At 37.5% G+C, this 22,347-nt stretch overlaps 1 protein-coding gene across 1 annotated transcript in view; it reads left to right on the top strand.

Moving 5' to 3' along the window:
• The window catches only part of USH2A (usherin), a 676,313-nt gene that overhangs the window by 136,097 nt on the left and 517,869 nt on the right, over positions 1-22,347 (top strand). Inside the window, exons 13-14 of the mRNA XM_026517347.4 lie at positions 324-965; positions 13,128-13,311. Coding sequence (XP_026373132.2) covers positions 324-965; positions 13,128-13,311 — 826 coding nt within the window. The remainder of the gene's footprint in view (positions 1-323; positions 966-13,127; positions 13,312-22,347) is intronic.

Raw genomic sequence — 22,347 nt, 5'->3', positions numbered from 1 at the left:
TTAAGAATAATAGTTTTAGTATTTGTTAAAGAGGAAAAGAGCTCCAGTATGTATAACAGAAGCAACATTTCCAGTAAGCATTTCTCTATATGTTAAGTAATAAAATTTCATAAAGCACGTTACAGAAATAAAACTACACATGACTGCCAAAAGAACTATTGTTATGTATTTTGAGTATATGCCCAGGCCTCTATGGCATTACCTGGGAGAAAACACTTAACATTTTGTGTCTGCATTTAATGTTGCCAGGAGCATTGTTTGTCTTGAAAGCGCGAGTAGAATCTTTTCACATTTTCACTTTTTTAAACACATTTTATCTTCAGGGCTTAGATGTGATCATTGCAATTTTGGATTTAAATTTCTCCGAAGTTTTAACGATGATGGATGTGAGCCCTGCCAGTGCAACCTCCATGGCTCAGTGAACAAACTCTGCAATCCTCTTTCTGGGCAGTGCGAGTGCAAGAAAGAAGCCAAAGGACTTCAGTGTGACACCTGCAGAGAACACTTTTACGGGTTGGACATCACCAGTTGTAAGGCCTGTGACTGTGACATGGCTGGATCCCTCTCTGGGACCGTCTGTGATGCTAAGACAGGGCAGTGTATCTGCAAGCCCAGCGTTGGAGGGAGACAGTGCAATGAATGTTTGGAAGGATACTTCTACCTCCAGCAAAATAATTCTTTCCTCTGTCTGCCTTGTAACTGTGATAAGACTGGGACAGTAAATGGCTCTCTGCTGTGTGACAAATCAACAGGACAGTGTCCTTGCAAATTAGGAGTAACAGGTCTTCACTGTAATCAGTGTGCACCTCACAGGTACAATTTGACCAGTGGCAATTTTCAAGGCTGCCAGATGTGTGAGTGTGACTCCTTGGGGACATTACCTGGGACCATTTGTGACCCAATCAGTGGTCAGTGCCTGTGTTTGCCTAATCGGCAAGGAAGAAAGTGTAATCAGTGTCAACCAGGTAAGAGAGAAATGTGTTATGTGTTCTGTGCACAGTCATTTTCATTATACCATTTTGGGTGATTCCTCTTTGTTTTGGGGTTGGGACTCCTAAAAAATCTACTTTGAACAACATTGTTGTATTTATATTATCAACGAATGCAGATATAACTATTTAATATGTTCAAGATTATTTGGTGTATCTGTGTTGCTATATTTGGGATGACCCTTTAGAGGAACCCCAGCCAATCAGACATTTTATAATTGAGACTAACTAATACTTAACTTCTCAACTTGAAGTAACTCCCCTTCTAATAACTGAGCAAAGTCTAAACTAGTAAAGGCAAGAATAAATTTTGCTTCCCAGAGAAAGGAAAACTTGGGTTAATTATCTATACCATGCCAAATATTCAGATGAGGAACTGATTTTCTGAATAAAGCTGACCAAATGTTTTTTACTAAATGGGCTATATGGTCTAGCATCATATAAGAGCATCTAGAATTATTTTTAAATGCCATCAAATTAGCAAAATAGACTACTGTTTAGTCTCACTATACCCATCTTTTTGTGTGTTTGCCAACCGGGAGAAAGATGGACCCTATCCCCGGCTTGCTTCTTGCCCTTATCTGATCTAACTGAACTATATACTTTCTTTATAATAAAATCATCATAATGTCATGATGAATATACATGTTTATTAGGTGTTTAACAGCTGTGCTGATTGTTTTTCTGTCTATGTAACCAGCTCTGAGTTATCTGAGCCTGTGTGAAGGAGCATAGTGCCAAGCAAAAGGGAGATTTGCTTGTCAGAAATGGGTAGGACAGAAGTCCTTTTTGCCATGACAAGGAATTGAGTTTAGGATTGAGCCATACCTTTCCTTTCACATTGCGGGACAAGTAAATCCAAAGAGATGGATGGGATGGAGTTGATGAAGAGTTCATTCTTTTTGAGATATATGTATCAGAAAATAATTTGAACTGGCTTCAACATAAATGGGGGCTGTATTATCACTGGCTGTCCCACAAAACCTGATATGGAGCAATGCAATCAGGACTCAGGAACTAGAAATCTCCCATTGATACGTATCCATTAATTCAACTATTTCCATATATTCTCTCTCTCTCTCTCTCTCTCTCTCTCTCACTCTGTCTTGAGAAAGACACACTCTCCTTCTCCCTACCTCTCTGCATGGTTAAATGTCTATCCCATTACTGTTCTAGCAATAGGGAGACTGATTAGTTAATTTGTGGTTACGATTCCAAGAAGGAAATTCTAATTGACTCAGTTTTGTTAGGGTGGCTATGTCTGAGCCAATTCACTATGGCCAGGAGTATCAGGATCATATAAAAACATGACTTTTGGGGACCACTATTTAAGTAGGAGCAAGGTGGTAAGTATCCCAGAAAACAGGATGATTACTGAGGGCTGTGCAGGTGACTTACATGACTGCTATAATATATTGCACTCTTTTGGCTTCAGAATCATCTTTCCAAATTTGCAATCACTTTTTTTTTAATATCCAAAGATGATACTTTTTCTCTTTTAATATTTATTAATATATCTAATTTTGGAAACAAGGCACTCAGTCTCCTGCACAAATAACCATGATTTATATATCCTTCTTTCTAAATAAACCAGCCAAAGCTAATAGATCAGATGTTATATCCTTTTGAGTGATTATCTGTTGCGAAGCTTATTGAGTGTTTTGTTCTGACCTAGGATATAGCTTTGCATCAGAACTGGAGATCAACTAGCTCAAATTAGAATGGGAGGATCAGGGTTTTGGATCCCCCTGTGAGTTGATAAATTCAGTAGAAGAAAAAAGAAACAGATTTCTTGTGTATAGTTCTTTTTTTTTTTTCTTGAGTATATTTCTATTGGAGGGTTTTGATTCCTAGAAATATCGAAGAGATTCCTACAAAAGGCATCTAAGAGATGCCTTTAATTCCTAATTAAAGGCAAATTTTTCAAGAAAGGAAATATAATCAAAGCATATTATATGATAGAGCTGTGAAATAGAGTTATATAGTCATATAGTCAATCTCTGAATATTGATTTAACCAAATAAAGGGATTATTGAGGAGGCATATAAAAAGCTGAATACTCATCCTCTGTTGTAGAAAGACACTAATCTAAATTTTCAAGGTTGAGATGGGACAATATATGGATGTTATAGAGAAATACAGAAATAAAAGCCAGATGAAGGTGGACAGGGAGATTCCTGGGAGAAGGACAGAGCAATGGACTGCTGTTATATGCAGTGAGCCTTTAGATTCTATTTGATTTTTAAAACTATCTACATATACATTTTGATAAAAATACAAATTAAATTTAAATTAAAATACTGGAAAGTCATACTCAATCTTTTTCTTCCCCTTGATGGTCTCCTCTGTCTCCCTCTGGCCTCTTTCTTTTTGGAATTTATCTCGGATAGCACTGGTTTTCAAGAAGAGTAATATCTTAGTGGCTATTTGCCTAAGCACAGTTGTCACAAAACCTCTCCAAAGGTTCATGGCAAATTGTCCTCCCTTTTAAGGAAAATATAGAATGGGAATCATACCTATTAATGAAAATGATTAGCATATTTAAAGCATTCTTGTATTTAACTTATTTGTGTAGTTGGTTATTTCCCTTGTTAGAGTTTCAATATCTTGAGAGCAAGGATTATTTTATTCAGCTTGCATAGCCACAATACTAATGTAATTCCTTGTACATTGCATGCACTCAGTAAGTGGTTTAATTGAACACACTGAGAAATAATCAGGAGTTTTAAGAAGAGTATCTGTGTTAGGGTTCTCCAGAGAGACAGAACCAATAGGAGATGTGTATATCCATCAGCTGTACTCAGAGTTTCCTTCACATATTTCCTTTGTTGGATCCCATTTCCCAAATCCTATGTGTTCTTTTTTCTTATTTTATATGTGTATTTGATAGAGAACACACTCTAGTAGCTTGTGAGAAAGAGTATAGGCAAGAAAGTAATTTTTTTTAGAATTTTGAATGCCTGCAAATAACTTTATTCCACACTCATAACTTTGAAATTTTATCATTATACAGAATCATTTTCACTCAAAAAATTATTTCATCGTTATCTTCCTGCAGAGCCAATTAGATTCTTTTCTCCCCTTCCTCCTCCTTCCTTCCTTCCTTCCTTCCTTCCTTCCTTCCTTCCTTCCTTCCTTCCTTCCTCCTGCCCTCCCCTGCCCTCCCCGCTCCTCCCCAGCTCTGCTCCTCTCCTCTTTCTTACATTCCAGAAGCTTCTACTATTTCTATAACCCTCATTTCTGACAATTTCATGATGATGTGCTTTTGTTAAATAATTTTTCTGAGCACTCAGTGGGCCCTTTTTGTCTGTAGATTAGTGTTCTTGTATTCTGGGAAAACCTATAAAACACCTTTACAACAACATCTAGACTAGTATTTGACCAAACAACTGACACTAAGCCTACTCAAGTTGACACATGAAACCAACCATCACAGGCACCCTTATATAGAATCCCTGCATTCAGTAGCACTTGTCCCTGCATCTGATGAACCCAGGCACTCTCTGGTTTAAGTTCTAAAGAGAAAACTCATTGTCTTCTCTCAAAACACAAGAGGGAAAATCTTCTGGTTGGAGAGGATTAACTATTCCTCACACCTGACTTCAGAAACCTCTGGAATCTTCAATTCCACACCTTTCTTTCTAGACTTATACTACCTGAATCGACCAGCTTACTGTTGGCCTCTCCACTGCAAGTGCTTAGCTTATACTTGTGGACATCTGCCATTGACTTTCAGTTCCTCTTCTTTCTCTTATTTCATTTTTGGGGATTTCAGAAGGGAAAAATTGCTCAACTCTCCTTAGCTGAAATGTTGTCCCAGTAGTTTCTGGGTCATAATCTTTCCAGCTAAATCCTTGCAGCTCTCCTCTGATTCCCCTCTGTTTCTACAGCCCTTGTCTCTCTTATCAAAATCAGTCTTGATGCTTTTACATTCAAATAAACCTAGAACTGGTCCACTTTTTACCACCCCACTCACCCATTTTCATCTTTCTTCTGGACTAGCTGACAAACCTCCTAAACTTCCTTTCTCCTCTTTACTCTTCTACAGTCGTTTCCTAATGTGCCACCAAGGGGATGCTGTTCAAACTTTAGTCAGACTGTATCCCTCCATCTTCCACTGCCTTCCCATCCTTGTAGGTAAAAAACATGGCACACATGAACCGTAACCCCCATGACCTTTCTCTCACCTCATTTTAAGGAGTCTTTGGATCATTTGTTCCTTTCCAGCCTACAGGTCTAACTGCTGTTCCTCACATTGTTCAGTGCCCTGTCCTGGGCACATAGGGCAGTGTCTCCCTAGTGGATACTCTATCTGTGTTTCCTGAAGTAATAAATAATTACATGTAAAAATTACCCCAGGGGTGGGGCACCTGGGTGGTGCAGTCAATTAAGCATCTGACTCTTGATTTTGGCTCAGGTCATGATCTCAGGGTTGTGAGATCAAACCCCACCATGGGCCCTGTGCTGGTTGTGGAGCCTGCTTCAGATTCTCTCTCTCCCTCTCCCTCTGCTCCTCCCCCCACTTGTACTCTCCCTCTCTCTCTCTCAAAAAAAAAAAAAAAAGAAATTACCCCAGTGACATTCTCTTCTATTTAGGCACAGGCACGGTGCAACTCTGAGTGCTCCTTTGATGACATATAGAAAGGATGTGGTTTTTACCCTGCCAGGGAGGAAAGAAAACAGTGGTGTAAAGACCTAATGGATTTTTTTTTGACAAAACAAGGTATTCTGTACACATAGGTGTAGCATATGGAAAGGTCAAAATGTGTTTGTGGACCTTTTTTTTGGTCTTACACTTTAGCTTCAGAAACTACTTTGAATTTTGTTTTCTGGTTTTATTGTCTCTTACTGTGAAATTTACATTGAAAAAAAGAACCCTTATCCTGAAGTATCTTTATCATAAGCAGATGTTTCACAGTAGCCAGCTCTGCAGTATGCACAATAAAAGACACCGCTGCCATCGGAACCTTTCTTTCTACTTCTTTAAGCACATCTGAGAGACCTAGATCATATAGCACAGGGGAGAAGCTCCACACGGATGTGTGTGAGTAGCGGGGCATGGAGGGAGAAGCGTGGGGCAGGGCAGGAGGGATGAACTCACAAGCCTCTGGACTTCAGCTTGCCTTTTTCATCTGTGGCTGTAAATATTACTGGCCCCTACTAGACTATTGCCCAGAGATTCTTGTCCCACTTTCTTAAAAAACATTATTAAGGAAGGTGCATATAATGAAACCTCATGTATTATTAACCTAACCTTACTATGAATGTACAAGGAATATGCTTAATTCAACTAAAATTTATAGGCAATTTGTTAAAGCAGCAGTGCACATTAGAAGGTACATTAGAGCCACATTGGTTTTAATATGCCATTCAATAACTTGAACAGAGGTTAAAAATGCTGCTTAACCTCCATTAAGTATTTTTAAAATGCTTTAATTTAAAATTATTTGGAGTGTGTGTACATATATGAATGTACACATACCCACACTAATAAATATAGCACTAAATATGTTTTCCCAGTTCGTTTTTTCAGTGCTGGATGACCTCGTAACGTTCAGCAGCAAGCACTTAATCAGAGGCTAGGCTGAGAAATGCAGGGAACAATGTCAAGGCATCCTGAGCCAGTGACCCACCCTTGTCCTTGAGAACCAGAGGCAGAGAGGGTTTATTGAGAACTCTGCAGCTCCAGAATAAAATAAAGGCTAATTTATAATGAAAACAGCTTCGCATGACATATTTTGTGCTAATAGGACAATTCCTCATGCTTCCTCTGATATTTACTTTTGGTTTTGTTTTATAATTCATACAGACTATTAGAAAGTAAAACAAAGTATCTTGTTTCATTAAGAAGCATATCATATTTGTTAAGTAAGGAGGTCCTAAGCCAGAATTGCATGCAAGACTCTGCCAATGGAATTGGAATTAGATGGCTGGTATTCCCTTAAAAATCAGTGCATCCAAGTTGGGATCTGGTTATGCCACATATCCTAGTGTTTGATGAAACAGCTTTGCAGATTAACATGTTTTCCACAGAGAGACCTGAGCCTCAGAATGAGAGCCTCTTCCTTGATAAACCACCAGGAAAGAATCTTGTCATAAGCAATATGGACTATAATCCCAGGCACATCTGTGGGGGAAAAAGTACATTGACAAATCATTATTTAAATTGTAATTTAAGGAAAATCCCACTTTCCTAGAAAATTGCCTCATAAAAATGGCAATGATGATAATAGGTAATATTTACTGAATGTCTGCTCTTTGCCAGGCCCCGGAATAGGGTTTTATCTGAAAAGTCCCATTGAATATGCACAATATTTATATGCTGGAAGGACCAGTACTTTCCCACTTACAGTAGGGGAAATGGATTCTAATTAAGTAGAAGATCCATTTATAAATACAGGTCCAACTGACCTCAGAGTCTGCACTCTGAAAGAATAAAACATTTTTCTGAATAACGCAATATTTGTCATAATCATTCACTCAATGAGTATTTGAGGGTGAGTTAAAAGAGATACTCTTACAAGTGTTTATAGCCTCCCCCACCCTGAAGCTCATCCCCACCGTGATTCTAGCTGATTGCTTTAGGTCCCGGGGTATCTCTGTTGTGTAGAATCTGAGGAATAGTTATAAAATGAAAATTAACAGAATTCTGAGAGGCTACTGTGATCTGATAATGAAGAGTTGAACTGAGTTGTCTAGAAATGGAATGATCTCCATGGACTAAGTGGAAGAAATTTTGGGGATGGTGGCAATGGCATGGGAGAGAAACTTTAGAGCATATAGTTGATAACCACTGAGACTGAGAAAAATGGGAACAAAGAATATAAAAGTGTTTCTGTGGATTGTGACTACACATATCTATGCGTTATAATTTCTAAGACGTAATCACAGCTGTCATTGTTTATATTCATTGTTGTTACCGAATTTGATTTTTTAAAGAATATGCATTTGGAGGCCCGTCATGGATATTCCCATAAATAGGAAAACTAGGTTTTATAAAACAGAAAAGTCCAATAGGATGTTTTCCCTTATGTGAGATTGCTATTATATTCTTGGTTCTAAGAACAGGAGGCATAGTTTTGGACTGACATTTTCTTTCTGAAGTTCTTTTCCATCTGCCGATATGGAGAAGATTACATTTTATTTTTATTTTTCTTATCTTTTAAATATTTTATTTATTTATTTGACAGAGAGAGCACACACAAGCAGGGGGAGCTGCAGAGGGAGAGGGAGAGGCAGATTCCCTGCTGAGCAAGGAGCCAGGCAGATGCAGGACCCTATTCCAGGACCCCTTCCAGGACCCCAGGATCATGACCTGAGCTGAAGGAGGATGCTTAACTGACTGAGCCACCCAGGCATCCCCAAAGATTACATTTTATTTTATTTTATTTTTTAAAGATTATTTATTTATTTATGTGACAGAGAGACAGCCAGCGAGAGAGGGAACACAGCAGAGGAGTGGGAGAGGAAGAAGCAGGCTCCCAGCGGGAGGAGCCCGATGTGGGACTTGATCCGGGAACGCTGGGATCACGCCCTGAGCCGAAGGCAGACGCCTAACGACTGCGCTACCCAGGCGCTCCCAAAGATTACATTTTAAATATGTTGTTCCCGATTCATATACATTCCCTGCTATCCTTCCTGATAGGCTAGGCCACTCTGACCAATCATTCTATGACTCGTGGATTCATCTTTACTATGTTCTTTTAAAGTGCTAAAGAGATCATCTCATTTTTTAAGGAGTAACAGATATCCAACAGGACAGGCAGCTACCCACCTACCCATCTAGCCATCTACCCATTTCATTCACATACCCATTTTTTCAGTAAACATGTGTTGAATACATTACTATGTACCAGGGGCTATGCTGGTGTAAGATATGCAATCATAAATATATTAAGGCATTTGCTTTAGTAGGAGAAATGGACCTGTATGTAAATATAACACAGTGTGACAAGTGCAATATTAGAAATGTCCAATATAGAGAAGTAATAAAGTGAAGGAATTGATTTATTCTTGAAGAATGGGGGATATGGAAGAGTTAGTTGAGAATATGATTCCTGACCCGAATTTTTAAAGTAAACAGGAGTTGGTAAAGTAATCAAGGAGAGTACAGCAATCCAGGAAGAAGGAATAGGAGCAAAAACTTTAAAACATATCTAAAATAATTGAAAAGAGTTTTTAAAAATTTTTAAATAAGAAAAATTATACCTTGTGATGAGTAATATTAATATTTATGCAGTTATTGACATATGATCAACTCTATGAATAATAATTTTAGCATGATTTTCATATAAAATTACCAAATTGAAGAAAGTTATTATTGTTTTAATTTGAAAATTAGTATCACTTATTGTAGTTCATCCTGAAAATATTGACTTTTAAAATCATTACTAAAAGAGTCTTGTTGCCTGGTATTGGTAAGCCACAATTTTCTCCCTAGACTCTTCTCTTAGTATTATGTCCATTCTCTGGCTTAAGGTGAGAATCATTTCTTCTAAATGGCTTATAATTAGTGCTTAGCCTCAGCTCTGCCCTCCTTTTCTGAATAAGGCCTAGGGGTTAAACTTGTTTTCTTTCTCCCATTTCAAGACCTTGGCCAAGCCTGGTTGTTCATGGTCCTCAGGAGGGACATTGCTAGGAAATGGGCTCTTCTTTTATGCCCAGGACAGTGCTGTGCTGAGCAAATAGCCACTACAGGAGATAATACCAGCTGCCTTGCTAATAACTTTAAACTCTAAGGATTCTGCAAGTCTTCTCCTGGATAAAGCAACATTATTTTATAATATGGGTGACTTTTTGCTTTAACTGCAAAACACATTGTTTTCCCCATTAGACTTGTCTTGCTTGGGACCAGGGGTTCACTGAAATAAAACTGGGGAAAATAACAAACTTTATAGTGGGCTGATCAGTGCTATATATGTATGAACTCTCAGCACTACATAATGTGAGGTAATAGCATTGTCTTAATGACTGTGCTTCAGAATGTGGTACGAAATCATTCATGGAGAGAAATCTCAAAAAGATCAGTTAAAATGTTATGGACCTGAAGATGTGGAACATGGTGTGGAGCTAATGGAAGGAGATCAGAAATGTATTGAGTGAAAGAAAATTAAGGTCAGTTATCTTTAAGCTGCACTCTGGAGTTGAAGTTTAAGTAGGAGGGAAGGGAAAATGTTGTTTTCTATAGTTGGAAGTCATAAAAGGAGAGGTAATGGTCTAGAATTAGGCACATTCAGGTAAGGCAAGAAGTAATCACTGAGCAGGAAGGTACCTGAGTCATCCTAATTAGAACTGCTTAAAAATAGGACAACTAAAATACTGGTGGGATTAACCTTTATAGTCACGCTCCAGAGAGGAGGAGGGGAATTAACCCCAAGACAAGTTCCAATGCAGGATTTTCCTTGAAGACCTACCTTCAAGTTGAAGGCTCCCTATTTTTTTGTTTTTGTTTTTGTTTTCTCATTTTTGTTCTTCTCTGCTTATATCTCTGATTTTTCTATGGCATTTTTTTATTTTCTAAAACTTGGGCAACCCAGTTGTCGGTACCAAAATATACCCCCCTTGTCTTTACGTATTTATCTAATAAATGATTTCTTGTAAAAATCATCTGTAATTGTTCTAGATTTCTCCATGGCTTGAAGCTATTGCAATAAGTAGAAATTAATTCTACTTCTAAGTATCTGTGCTAATGGGTAATTTATCCAAATTGGAGAGCTGTTAGTATATCCATCATCAGGAATTTAAGGATCTAGGTACCTTCACAGGAAGAAAAATGCATAGAATTGCAGCCACAGTGGTCTTGAATTCAAAATAAAAGCCTTTGAAGTGTGTGACTTTGATTGTATGATGAATCAGGTATGAGAATATATATTAATTTGCATAACTATATTTCTGGAAACACATATAAGGCAAATTGCTGTCAGTGGATGCAAAGAAACAAATGACATAATCTAGTTGTCAATTACTCTTAAAAATGAAAAGATCAGTCACTTCTTTCCAACAGATTGGAATGGCACTGATTTTGAGTTTCTTCCTTTTCTTTGAGCACAATCTTTTTCTATTTGACTATTTCTGAAACTTTCTAAGAGAGAAAATTCTGGGCCAGGGAGAAGAAAAACAAATTGTTGATGGTTATGAAAGAATGGCTTGTTTTCAACCAGAGCATCAAATGAGATTTATAATATATTCCAATTACTTTTTGTTTCTCCCTATAGCATAATAATACACAATGGATTCACTTTGTGTTCATGTTATTTCTCTCTTTCAGTATCAGTGATATATACCTAAATTAGTGATCATGACAATTGTACAGATCATTTTTATTTGTCAGGACTTTATTCATTAGAATCTTTCTGCAATACCTCTTCCCCTTGTTTCGATAAAATTCTTTGTAACATTATGCATGTGCTTGTGTGTGTATAAATGTGTAGATGCATGTGTATGCACAAACACACATACCACACAGGACCAAGAACCATTTCTCCCTCATAGACCTGCTTCATCATTCTAATGTCTAATGCCTTTCTAATTTTATAGCTGTTGGTTATACGTAATTTTAAGTAAATTGAAAATATTTTTGAATCATATTTCTAATTCTTCTGCTATAAGAAACAAATATGGGTTTTATAATTAACCTAAATTCTGTGGGTTTTTAAATATAATACTTATGGAAATCAATGCCTACTTATAATTTGATGCATTTGTGTGAATTCATCAAATGTTTAAGGGGTGCCTACTTTGTGACAAACACCGTACTGGGTGCTGGGTGGTGAATTCATCAGACAAGGTTCCTGCCTTCATGGAGGTTACAGTCTGGTGAAAATGTTAATTATAAATTTCATGAGCACTCTGAAGGAAATAAACAAGATGCTATGAAACTGGAACAGGCATGTTTAAACTGGCCTATGGTAGGTTACTCAAGGAAGTCACAAGACCTGATGTGCATAGGGGTGAGCTAAGCAGAAAGGATGGGTCAAAATAATTTCAGCAGACAGACATGCCAGGGAAAAGGTGTGTAGGAATCAAGAACGGGACGAAGTATGACTGGAGCAGACTGAGTTGGGGATGAGCAGTGAAATGAAGCTGAAGGTAGAGGTGGGACCTGCCAGTGGGACTGGAGCTTGGGTTATGGATTTGGATTTTTATTCCCCGAAGGGAATAGGAAGTCATCAAACAACTTTCAGTAGAGGAGTGAGGTGTTCAAACTACACTCTGAAAAACGTTGTTCCAGCTACACTATGAAAAAATAGATTGGAGGGGGACAAGAGGGATACCATGAGATGAGATGGCCTCTGTAGTTGAGATGCCTATGTGTGAATCTGCTATTTATTGACTCTATTATTTTAGGAAAGTTTGTTAACCTTCCAACCTTCAGTGTTGTCATATATATAATGAACATAATATCTGAATTAATAACATTGCTGTGAGGAGTGAGATAACGAATATAAGGCTCTTACCATTGCCTCTGGTCCTTAGCGTTAATTATAGTAAACTTGGTGGTGACTGTGAGTAGGGAGATGGTGGTGGGGATGGAGAGTAGAAACTTCAAAATTCTTAGAAGGCAGTGTCCATAGGACTTGGTGATTAGCTAGAAGTAGGGGTGGAGGAATGTGAAGGACTCAAGGGTTGCCAGTTTTAGCAAACCACAGAATGCTCAGTTAAATTTACATTTTAGATAATCATAAACTTTTAATATAAGCCAATATCACAGACTTTTATGAAAAAACTCATTGTTTATTAGAAATTAAAATTTAACTGGCCATCTTTTATTTTGGTCTGGTTACCTTCCCAAAGATGTCACAGTGTTGTGGGTTGAGCAGTTGAATAAACAGTGGTCCTATTTGCTGGAATGGAGATATTAGAGGAGGACTGGTTTTTAGTGGAAAGATCATGAAGTAGGTTTTAAGTGCACTGAATTTTAGTTGTCTGGGAGACACCCAGGTAGAATGTAAATTATTTACTCAGCCTATTTTTGGTTGTAACTGACACACTAGCTAAGAACAGCTATAACACATATGTATTGAGCATTGGGAAGTGCCATGATAGCGTTCTGGGTTTTGGTGTAATCAAAACACTATCTTTTAAAGAAAAGACTGGATGGGAAGTATATATAAAAACTTTTCATTTCTTTATTTCCAGGTTTTTATATTTCTCCAGGCAATGCCCCTGGCTGCCTGCCATGTTCATGCCATATAACAGGTGCAGTTCATCACATCTGTGATAGCCTAACTGGTCAGTGCATTTGCCAAGACTCTTCCATTGCTGGGCAAAGTTGTGACCATTGTAGAGACCTTTATTTTGGATTTGATCCTCAGACTGGAAGGTAAATATTTTTAATAATACTTAAATATTTGTATTGAATTATATTTGTAATTACCTTATCTCCTAACAACGTTTTTTTTTGGTCAGTGTTTTTTGTAAAAAGCAATATTTTCTGTCCTCCCTCATTTGTTGATGTATTTTTGACTCTTTGATGTCTGTATTTGTTGAACATAATAGTGGTCTTTGAATATTTCCTGGAGTTCCAATGCATAGGTTGTTGTATGTTGATAGATGTCCCTAGTATTAAGGTCTGGGAATATTTAACTAGATAAAATCCTTTTCCCTCAAAGAACTTATAATCTGGATGGAGAAAGGTAAAGAGATATCCATAGAAGTAAATGTGTGCACATGTACACGCACACACACACGCACGTGCATGCACACACATACAATATGGGGCTGGGATACACAGTGTATGTATATAGAACCTTTACTCTACATGGTCCCTGAATTTATTGCTTATTTATTTATTAATTTACTACATCCATTTATGCTGTCCTTGCCTTTCTAATTTACATTTAAAGACCAGTAGGAAAAAAAAGAGAAAAAATAAAATAAATCAAGACCAGCAGATTAAAACATATTTTTGTATCAAGTGATATGATTTTTTCGTTAGTGTGTAAAGTACATTTTGAAAATAAATTACCCACTTTTCAAAGTTACACGGTCTTTAATGTTCTACTTCTCATTGCCTGTATATCTGCGGGCATTTATTTTCATGCGTGTGTGCTCATTGTTACCTTTTTGAACATGTGCTGGAATGCCAATTCCATGTTTGTTTTTTCAGTCTGGTCAGATTGGAAGTTTGTCTAGGGTTGGGACTATATCCATGAATTCTTTGGCATTCTATCCCCAAGGAATAGTATTATGTTCTGTATACACCAATCAAAGCTATTTCTCAATATGTGTGTGTGTGTTTATAAATATAATTGCTAATTAGTCAAGGGTTTGAGATTATCTGGGCTCTTTTCAACTCATTGTCCCCTGCTGCCTGCCTTTTGGCTGTTACACTCTTCATTAACACCTTGATTAGAGTGTGGACAGGGTGACAGGGTAAATTATTGAAAAAGAGCTCAAAACTAGTGCATTTGGCTTTCTACTAAAATCCAATGTGATTTAAAATCTTTCACATGATATTTAAAATATTTATTAAAACAATTCTTCCTCTTATTACATATCTTTTTTTTTTTTAAGTCCATACTGTTCTGCTGCTATTACTGTTGCAAGGAATTTCTGAGAGCATTACTACTCCTTTCTACAGATACTAAATCACTCTGAATGAGTATAGAAACATGGTGGAGTAGATGTTAAATAAAAAGTATTGCCAGGATTTTGATAGTAAAATTGGAGCCAGTTCTTGTACATACTATCTTCACCATGTACTTTTTATTGAAAGACCATCTAACAAATTCCCCAGTTGGAATTCTTAGGTTGATTTGTTTCACTCCTGGATACTTCTAGCTTTAGGTTTCTTGCATTTTCCATAGTCTTCCTGACAATATTTAATTACCTGAGAAAAATATTCTCACAATCTACTTTCCTCCTTGGAATACTCATCCCCGTCTATGGTGTTTTGTGCCGGTCTCTTACCCATTTCTTTTCTACTGATCCCTCTTGTTATTCTTCCCAGTGTTACCACTAAAACCCCTTATTAATGGCCAGGAGATTTTTAATGGTCTCAGCTTTTTCACTTAACTCTATTTAAGTGAATCTGATTCCTTCATTACACTACTCATCTTTTCTTAAAAGTTCTTAGATTCAGGCTGACCTTTACCCTATTCTGCTTCCCTCTAGTTTATCTACCCATCCCACTCCCCACCCAAGTCAAATTCAGGATCAAGAATTACAGAATAGTGTTCTATCACCTATCACTCTGCAGTAGGACTCACTAACACTGGTATTGGACTCCCTGGATTAAAAGCTGGGTTTAAATGTTAACTTAAATTGATGAGGAATGGGGAGAGCCAAAAAAAAAAAAAAAAGGTATAAACTACATTATCAGAAGGTGCTGAGGTAGAAATCAAGTAGGCAGAACTCAGTAAAATAAAAGGGATGAGTGCAAGTTGGAGTCTAGGAGGGAGACAGAGTGTGAAAAACCAGGGAGATTCTAAAGAGCAAAAGATCCAGGGTAAATATGGATTCAAAGCAAAAAGGTTCATGACAAATTTTATATAAATATAATTATGTATCTTTACATATTAGCTGATGCCTAATTATATGGAGTCAGATTAGGAACTACCCTTCAAAAATTACAAATTGTCCTCTGAAATGATACCACATTTCTTTCATCTTCATTGTTCTTATCTTCAGACTTCCAAGTTTCCATTCACTGAAGACTTTATCAGAGGGATGCTCTTTCTTCCCCTCACCTCTCATTCATTTAATTCCCATTCCAGCAACCATTTTTCATGAACATAACTGGGTCTTTTGTTTGTTTTTTGATCACTTGGAACTTCTCTACTTCTTACATCTTCCTAATCCCAGAAATGCTACTCTGAGAACACATCACATCTTTCCAATCCTCTTGTCTCCAAATTCCCTCATAATTGGCTCCCAACTTCTCTCAAACCCCTTGTCCATTACCCCTACCTAATGCTCTTGATCAGTCCCATTCCTAACTTTCTCATCTTCTGCTCCTGGTCTGGGGCAAAACCACCTTTATCCTGACTCTCTTCAGTAATCTGAGTGCTATTAAGAGCTCTCCTTTCTGCTGTACTGTGGGTCAGCTTCAGGGATGATGACCCTGATCCTGCCCTGAGCCTGCGAAAACTTGAAGACCAAGTGTCTGTGCTGATTGGAACTACTACCATGCATTTACTTCTCATCCCCTTGCTTTCTCTTCCCCTTTAAACTATTGCCAGTCTCTTCAAGCCCCTATCCTTGCAGCTAATCTTGCCCTCTGCTTCATAGACCAAACAGAGAGAACCAGACATAAGAATTTCCCGATTATCTTCTCTCCAGCTCCAATTTGTCTGCATTGTCACATGTTCCCAATTTTAAATCTAGTCAGAAGAAAACAACACACAATTTTTAATGACATCTTGCCTGTTATTGGTGTGTCCCTCCACCATTTTTCTCTCCTTGCTCCCCTCTCTGTGTCCCTTTTACAACTCCTTCTTCCTCCCTCTGAACTTTGCTCCATCAAATCCTCCCCTTATTTTAACTTAAATCTCTCCCCACTGGCTATGTCATAGCTATCTACAAATATGCTCTTCATCGCCATCCTAAAACCTCTTCTTTTGACTCTGCCCTGTCCTGTAAGCCCTGGAAGTTGATCTCTACTCTCTCACTATTCAATCACTTACTAACATTTACAAAGATAGTCTTTTTCTTCTACCTTTTCCTTACTTCTCGTTCATTCCTCAGTCACCATATTTAATGCAAGTGTTAGCAGAACTTGCAAAGTGTGGACAGCCAAAAACTAGTTAGATGACTCTTAAAACACTCATCCAAATCAAAGAAAATAAGATAGCCAGATAAAGTACATAAAAATAGGTTAAGGAAAAGGTAAGCTTAGAGAGAGGGGTTTCACGGGAGGGAGAAAGCCGGGGTAAGTAGTGCCTCTCAGTGAGAGGGTCTTACTAGATGTCTTGCAGGGTGTTATGTGTCTCCTGAAGTTGAGAAGACCAGTGGACTGATAGATTTCTAAGACCTGGAAAATCTAAACGAGGAGAGACAATCTGTCAGTACAGTGAAAGAGAGTGCTTTGATGATTTTATACTCCCAGAGTTTTTCAGGCAAGGAAAAGAGTATATTTGTCATGACTAGATAAGGTCTATAAGGAAGAGGGAGGGACAAGATGGGGTTGGTTATCTTAGCACTTGTACGAAAGGCCACCTGGAAGGCTAAAGAGGCTCAAATAGAGAAAAAGATGAGATTCTGGTGGGCTACACAATTAGCTGGCAACCAGATGGAATAGAGATGCATCTGATTTCTCTAAAATTATAGGTGAGAGATACCTAGTAGAGAGAGAGAGATCAATGAAGAAATCACTAGAGTACCACCTCCAGTGAAGTCAGCTTTGTACACTGTGGGGCCAGAGAAAGCAGCCTGCTTTGGGTTTTGCTAGTCCTGGGAGCTCCTACCCTCCTCCAGCCTACGCATGAGAGAAAAGGAGAGTAATAAAAAGAGCAGTAATAAAACTCTACCTTCTCTGGTTGTAGACTTGCAGCTTTCATCATGTCCTCGCTAGAAAAAAGGGGAGAAGTCTGTTCTTTAAAATATCTATTCTTTGAATAGATTGGAGTATTGACTAACATACTGGACTAGACATTTTATTTTCTGAATGTAGCCTATTTTTTCCCTTTCAGCTTTATTGAGGTAAAATTGACAAAAATATATATGCTCAAAAGATCGGGAAAAGATGAGAGTAAAATTGATTTATGATTGCTTCTTATGACTTCCGGTTTTTCAATGTATCAATTATTCTATTGTCCTCCCTATTTCTTAAAATTAGCTCTTTCTTTGGCCTCCAAGATCTTATCTCTCTGATTTGTCTTCTCTTTTCTTGCTTACTCCTCTTTAATCTGACCCTTCAATTTACATATCTATGTTTATGATTTCAGCCACTGTATAATGTTAATCACTCCCCAATATATTATCATCTATTCAGATCTCTGCCATGAGCTCTAGGCCTATAGTTACCTATCTCTTTGAGGTTTAAATTTGCATGTCTCTCATTCTTAACATAGCCAACACAGAACTAATTCTTCTTTATGTTACTTTCGTCATTTCCTCCCAAGAAGAAAATAAAAGTCTCAAGACATTTCATGCCATCGTCATCTTGATGAAGGGATATAAATCTTTAAATTTAAGTCACACCATCCATATGCGAGTGGGGCTCAGGATCCTCTCAGTTTGGACAGGATTGTCTCTGATATTGAGCATAGGTTGCCACTAGAAAGAGCTATTGGAAGTAAGAGCTACCATATATAATGTAGTTTCTCTGAAATGAATAGAAAGAATAAAGCTTCTCATGACCATTTAAGGCCCAAGGAAATCAGCAGGATTTGTCCTCTGCTAATCAGTCATATGGAATGCCTGTGCTTTGAGTTGACCCTTTTATTCCACTGATGAGTTTGACTGTCTCTTTTCACTTTAATGTTGATAATCATTAGAGAAGAAATCTTCTGGCACAGAAGGTCATAGAGAAAGATATTTCAAAATGTGACAATGAGAATTGCTTGAGTTTATACTTTTGCACATCATTGAGAAGAGATAAAAATGGATTTTATTCTTTTTATGTTTTCCATTCCTTTCCTGAATGATATTGAAATCTCTTTGTTGACTTCTGGTTGTTATTGTGTGTATATACTAACACTGACTATTTTGAAAATGTGCACAAAGATGACTAAAATATATGGGATTCCATTTAGTAGAAGGAATTTTGTTTCTTGAAGGGAAAGTTCACTTATAGTCAAAATATATACAGACATACTGCATAGGAAAACAACTATTCACGCCTTGATGACAAATTTTTTAGAAAAAGAAAGTAAGTCAACTAAAATCAATCAAATCTATTTTGAACTAGGTACTGTGGTAGGTACTTACAAATATACATTTTTTTCACTAATTTCCAAAATTCTACAGCAGATTGTCAATATTTTATTGTTAAGCAAGGAGAAAAGGCAAGTATCATTGTATCTCTTCATTGATTTAGAAAATAAATTGACTTTCTCCTCTGCTTTTTCCATTTATATATTCAGGGGACCTTATTTAAGCCTCCATGAAGTTCACACATCACCCCAGCTCTTAACTGTGTTCTTTTTATTGTACACAGTTATGTTTCCTATATTTTTCTCTTGGCTTATTTTCTAGACTTTTCATATACTCCCAAGGGCAAAATAAATAAAATAGTCCCTCACCCTAAACTGTAGCAACAACAGCAAAAATCCACCAAACACAGCAGTAACAGGCTGTAAAATCATTTGCCTGTTTTCATCCAAGTGGTTTATTCTTCAAAAGTTACCAATCACAAAAAGGGGGCATGTATTTTAAAAAGCTGATCCAAGTGCAAAAATCACTCTGTTTACCTGTGACATATAAAGCAAACATGATTTAATCAGTATTGAAAACAATGAAGCAAAAAAAAGTCTGCCCACTGAAAAATCAATAAAGCAAAAAAAAAAAGTATATCATATTTGTCTAAACCAAAAACAATGAGACAAAAATGGGCCACATTCAATTCATCTCAATTGGTAGTTGAGACCCATATTTGACATACTGTACACCCTGGTACTGTCCTCAACTTGACCTGTAAGTACGATTCGTTCTTCCCATGGCCAAGCCTGCTCCAGCTCTCTAGTGCAGCTCTATTTCTCTTACGTACCACCCACACATCACAGTCCCCCGAAGTTTCTCCTCTAATGACTTCTTCTCTCTATATTCATTAGTTGTATTTTGTCTTTTTGAACCTCAAGGCGCTGGGAGCTAGAAGTATCATGACTGGTCTCTTACCAGCTGATACACACCAAACTAATTTTCCTCAGATAGTAGGAAATTGGGTTGTAGGCTGGCCAGAAAATCTAAAGGCTCAGAGCCCTAAAACATACGATAAAGTAAAATTCTTCTATGACCACATTATTTTTGAATTTACTGCAAACTTTCTCCATTTGAACACTGAATTATAGATCTGGTCTGTTAATCTTTTCACATGTGTATTTCCAACTGATTTCAATGGGTCTTTCTTTGAGAACCAGATCAATGACTTCAAATGAAAGCAGATAATTTACTTGTCAACTTACTTCCGTTCATGGTGGGGGAATACTGGGGAATGTGCCTCACAGATTCATGCTCCACAGTGACTCTTTGTTCAACAACTGTCATCCAGAGTGATGGGAGTAAAAGGGCTATACACTGCTCTTCATCTAGCGATCTAGCCATTCCACAAAGTAGTGGCAGAGTTCCCAGAAAGAAAGCAGAAGTGCGCCAGGACCCTTGAGGCCCACACTAGAGATTGTCACATTGCTACCTTTGCCTTATTCTATTGGCCAAAGAGAGTCACAGACTAGCCCATATTCAGGAATGGGGAAATAGATTCTACTTTTGGATGATGGAATTGTGTAGTTGGTTTAAAGGGCCTGCATAAAAAGAAGGGTGAAGAATTTTGATCATTTTTATAATCTCCCATGACCACTAAATGGTATATTCTTCTTTCATATAGATTCTGTATGATTCTCTAAGAAATGTCCGTTTTTGTAAATTAGTAGTATTTTTTCAATGTGATATAATTAGAATAACTCAATGTTGGGCATCAGGATATCTGGGTTCCAGTTATGGCTTTTCCACTTGACCAGGCAAATTAGTTTCCTATTACTGATGTAATAAATTACTACAAATTTAGTAGCTTAAAACAACGTGAATCTATTCTCTCACAGTTCTGGAGGTCAAAAGTCCTAAACTAATTTTATTGGGCTAAACTCAAGGGATCAGCAGGCCTATGTTTCTTTTGGATACTCTAGGAGAAAAGCCATTTCTTTGCTTTTCCCAGTTGAGAGGCCACCTACATTCCTTAGCTCATGGCTCCTTCCTTCATGTTCAAAACCAGCAGAGTAATGTTTTCTCTCTTTTCTGACCTCTGCTTATGTTCTTCCAACTTTTCACTCTGACTCTCACCTTCCTGCTTCTTCCTATCTTTGATTACATTGGATACTTTTGGATAATCCAGGATAATTTCTCCATCTCAAAATTCTTAATCCCATCTGCAAATTCCTTTTACCAAGTAAGCTGTAAAATATTCACAAGTTCCAGATATGAGGACTTAGAGATTGTTGAGGGGTCATAGTTCAACCTACTGTACTCAGAGTTCAGCAAACTATGGCCTGCAGGCCAGATCTGATCTGTCATCTGTTTGTGGAAATAAAGTTTTATTAGAACACAGCAATATTCATTATTTATATACTGTCTATGACTGCATGCATACTACTATAGCAACAGAGATCTAATGGCCCACACAACCTAAAATATTTACTGTCTCTTCCTTTTTAGATAGAGATTGCTGACCCTGTAACCAGATCACTGTCACCTTGGGCAAGTTACTTATTTCCACTAAGCATCATAAAATCATAGCTTTTTAGACTTGGAAAGAACCTTAAAGTAATTCTGGTTAAACTCTACCCTATACATTTCTTTGCATAAATCACCTTTTCAAAATAACTAGTCACTCAGTTTCTGCTTGAAAACATGTAACTAAAAAGAACCTCTGTTTCATGAAATAACTTGTGTTTGTTTCAGACAACTCTAATTCTGAGAAAGATCATTTCATCCCTATGACTTTCTTACCTAGTTTTATTTCTGCCTTCTAGGACCATAGTGAATAAGTGTAATCTCTCTTCTACCTTAAAACACTAAGAATTTGAGTCTGTTATGGTACCTTAAAGTTATATTACTATAATATGGAGGTTAAGGGAAATGACATAAGGGTTTCTTCTAGACGTAAACATATGTGATATTGTTAATATCATGAATCTTCTGAGATTTTATTTCTTTTAAACATTTGATTTTGGTGACCATTATGTGGGATTAAGTGGAGTGTCAATAAAAGGGAAAGTTGTAGGGGTCTCAGTTGCAGAATCTCGCTAAGCAGCCTCTTCTCTAAATGACAGGAATGCCCCCTCCCTGGACTCAGATGTCATTGTTGCCTGGATGCAAGAGATTGCCCAGATTTAGTCTTAATGAGTCCTTTTATTTGTGCCTGGGAAGGCTTCACTTAGAGGGTGGACTGGGTACCATTAACTCCTCCCTTCTAGATGAGATGATACCATTCTCACTTCCTCTCCAATAAGCCATGTGTATGGCTTTCAGTTCACATAGGGAGGATCTCCAAGCCCCAAATCCCTCTCCTTAATTCTGATTCCAGTTCCAAGAGAATCCAGTGCTATTTGCAGGCTGTGATATAAGGAAACAATGAGATGTACTTCTACTGCAGAGAGGAAATATAATCTTAACCAGGGAAAACCAAATCCTCTCTAGAGCACTCTAGCACTCACAGGATTGAACTGAACTGTGAACTCTTCTGGCCTTAGGGTGTCACAGCAGA

Source organism: Ursus arctos, unplaced genomic scaffold (genome assembly GCF_023065955.2).
Source record: "Ursus arctos isolate Adak ecotype North America unplaced genomic scaffold, UrsArc2.0 scaffold_2, whole genome shotgun sequence".
NCBI lineage: Eukaryota > Metazoa > Chordata > Mammalia > Carnivora > Ursidae > Ursus > Ursus arctos.
This window is presented reverse-complemented; position numbering and strand designations above follow the sequence as displayed.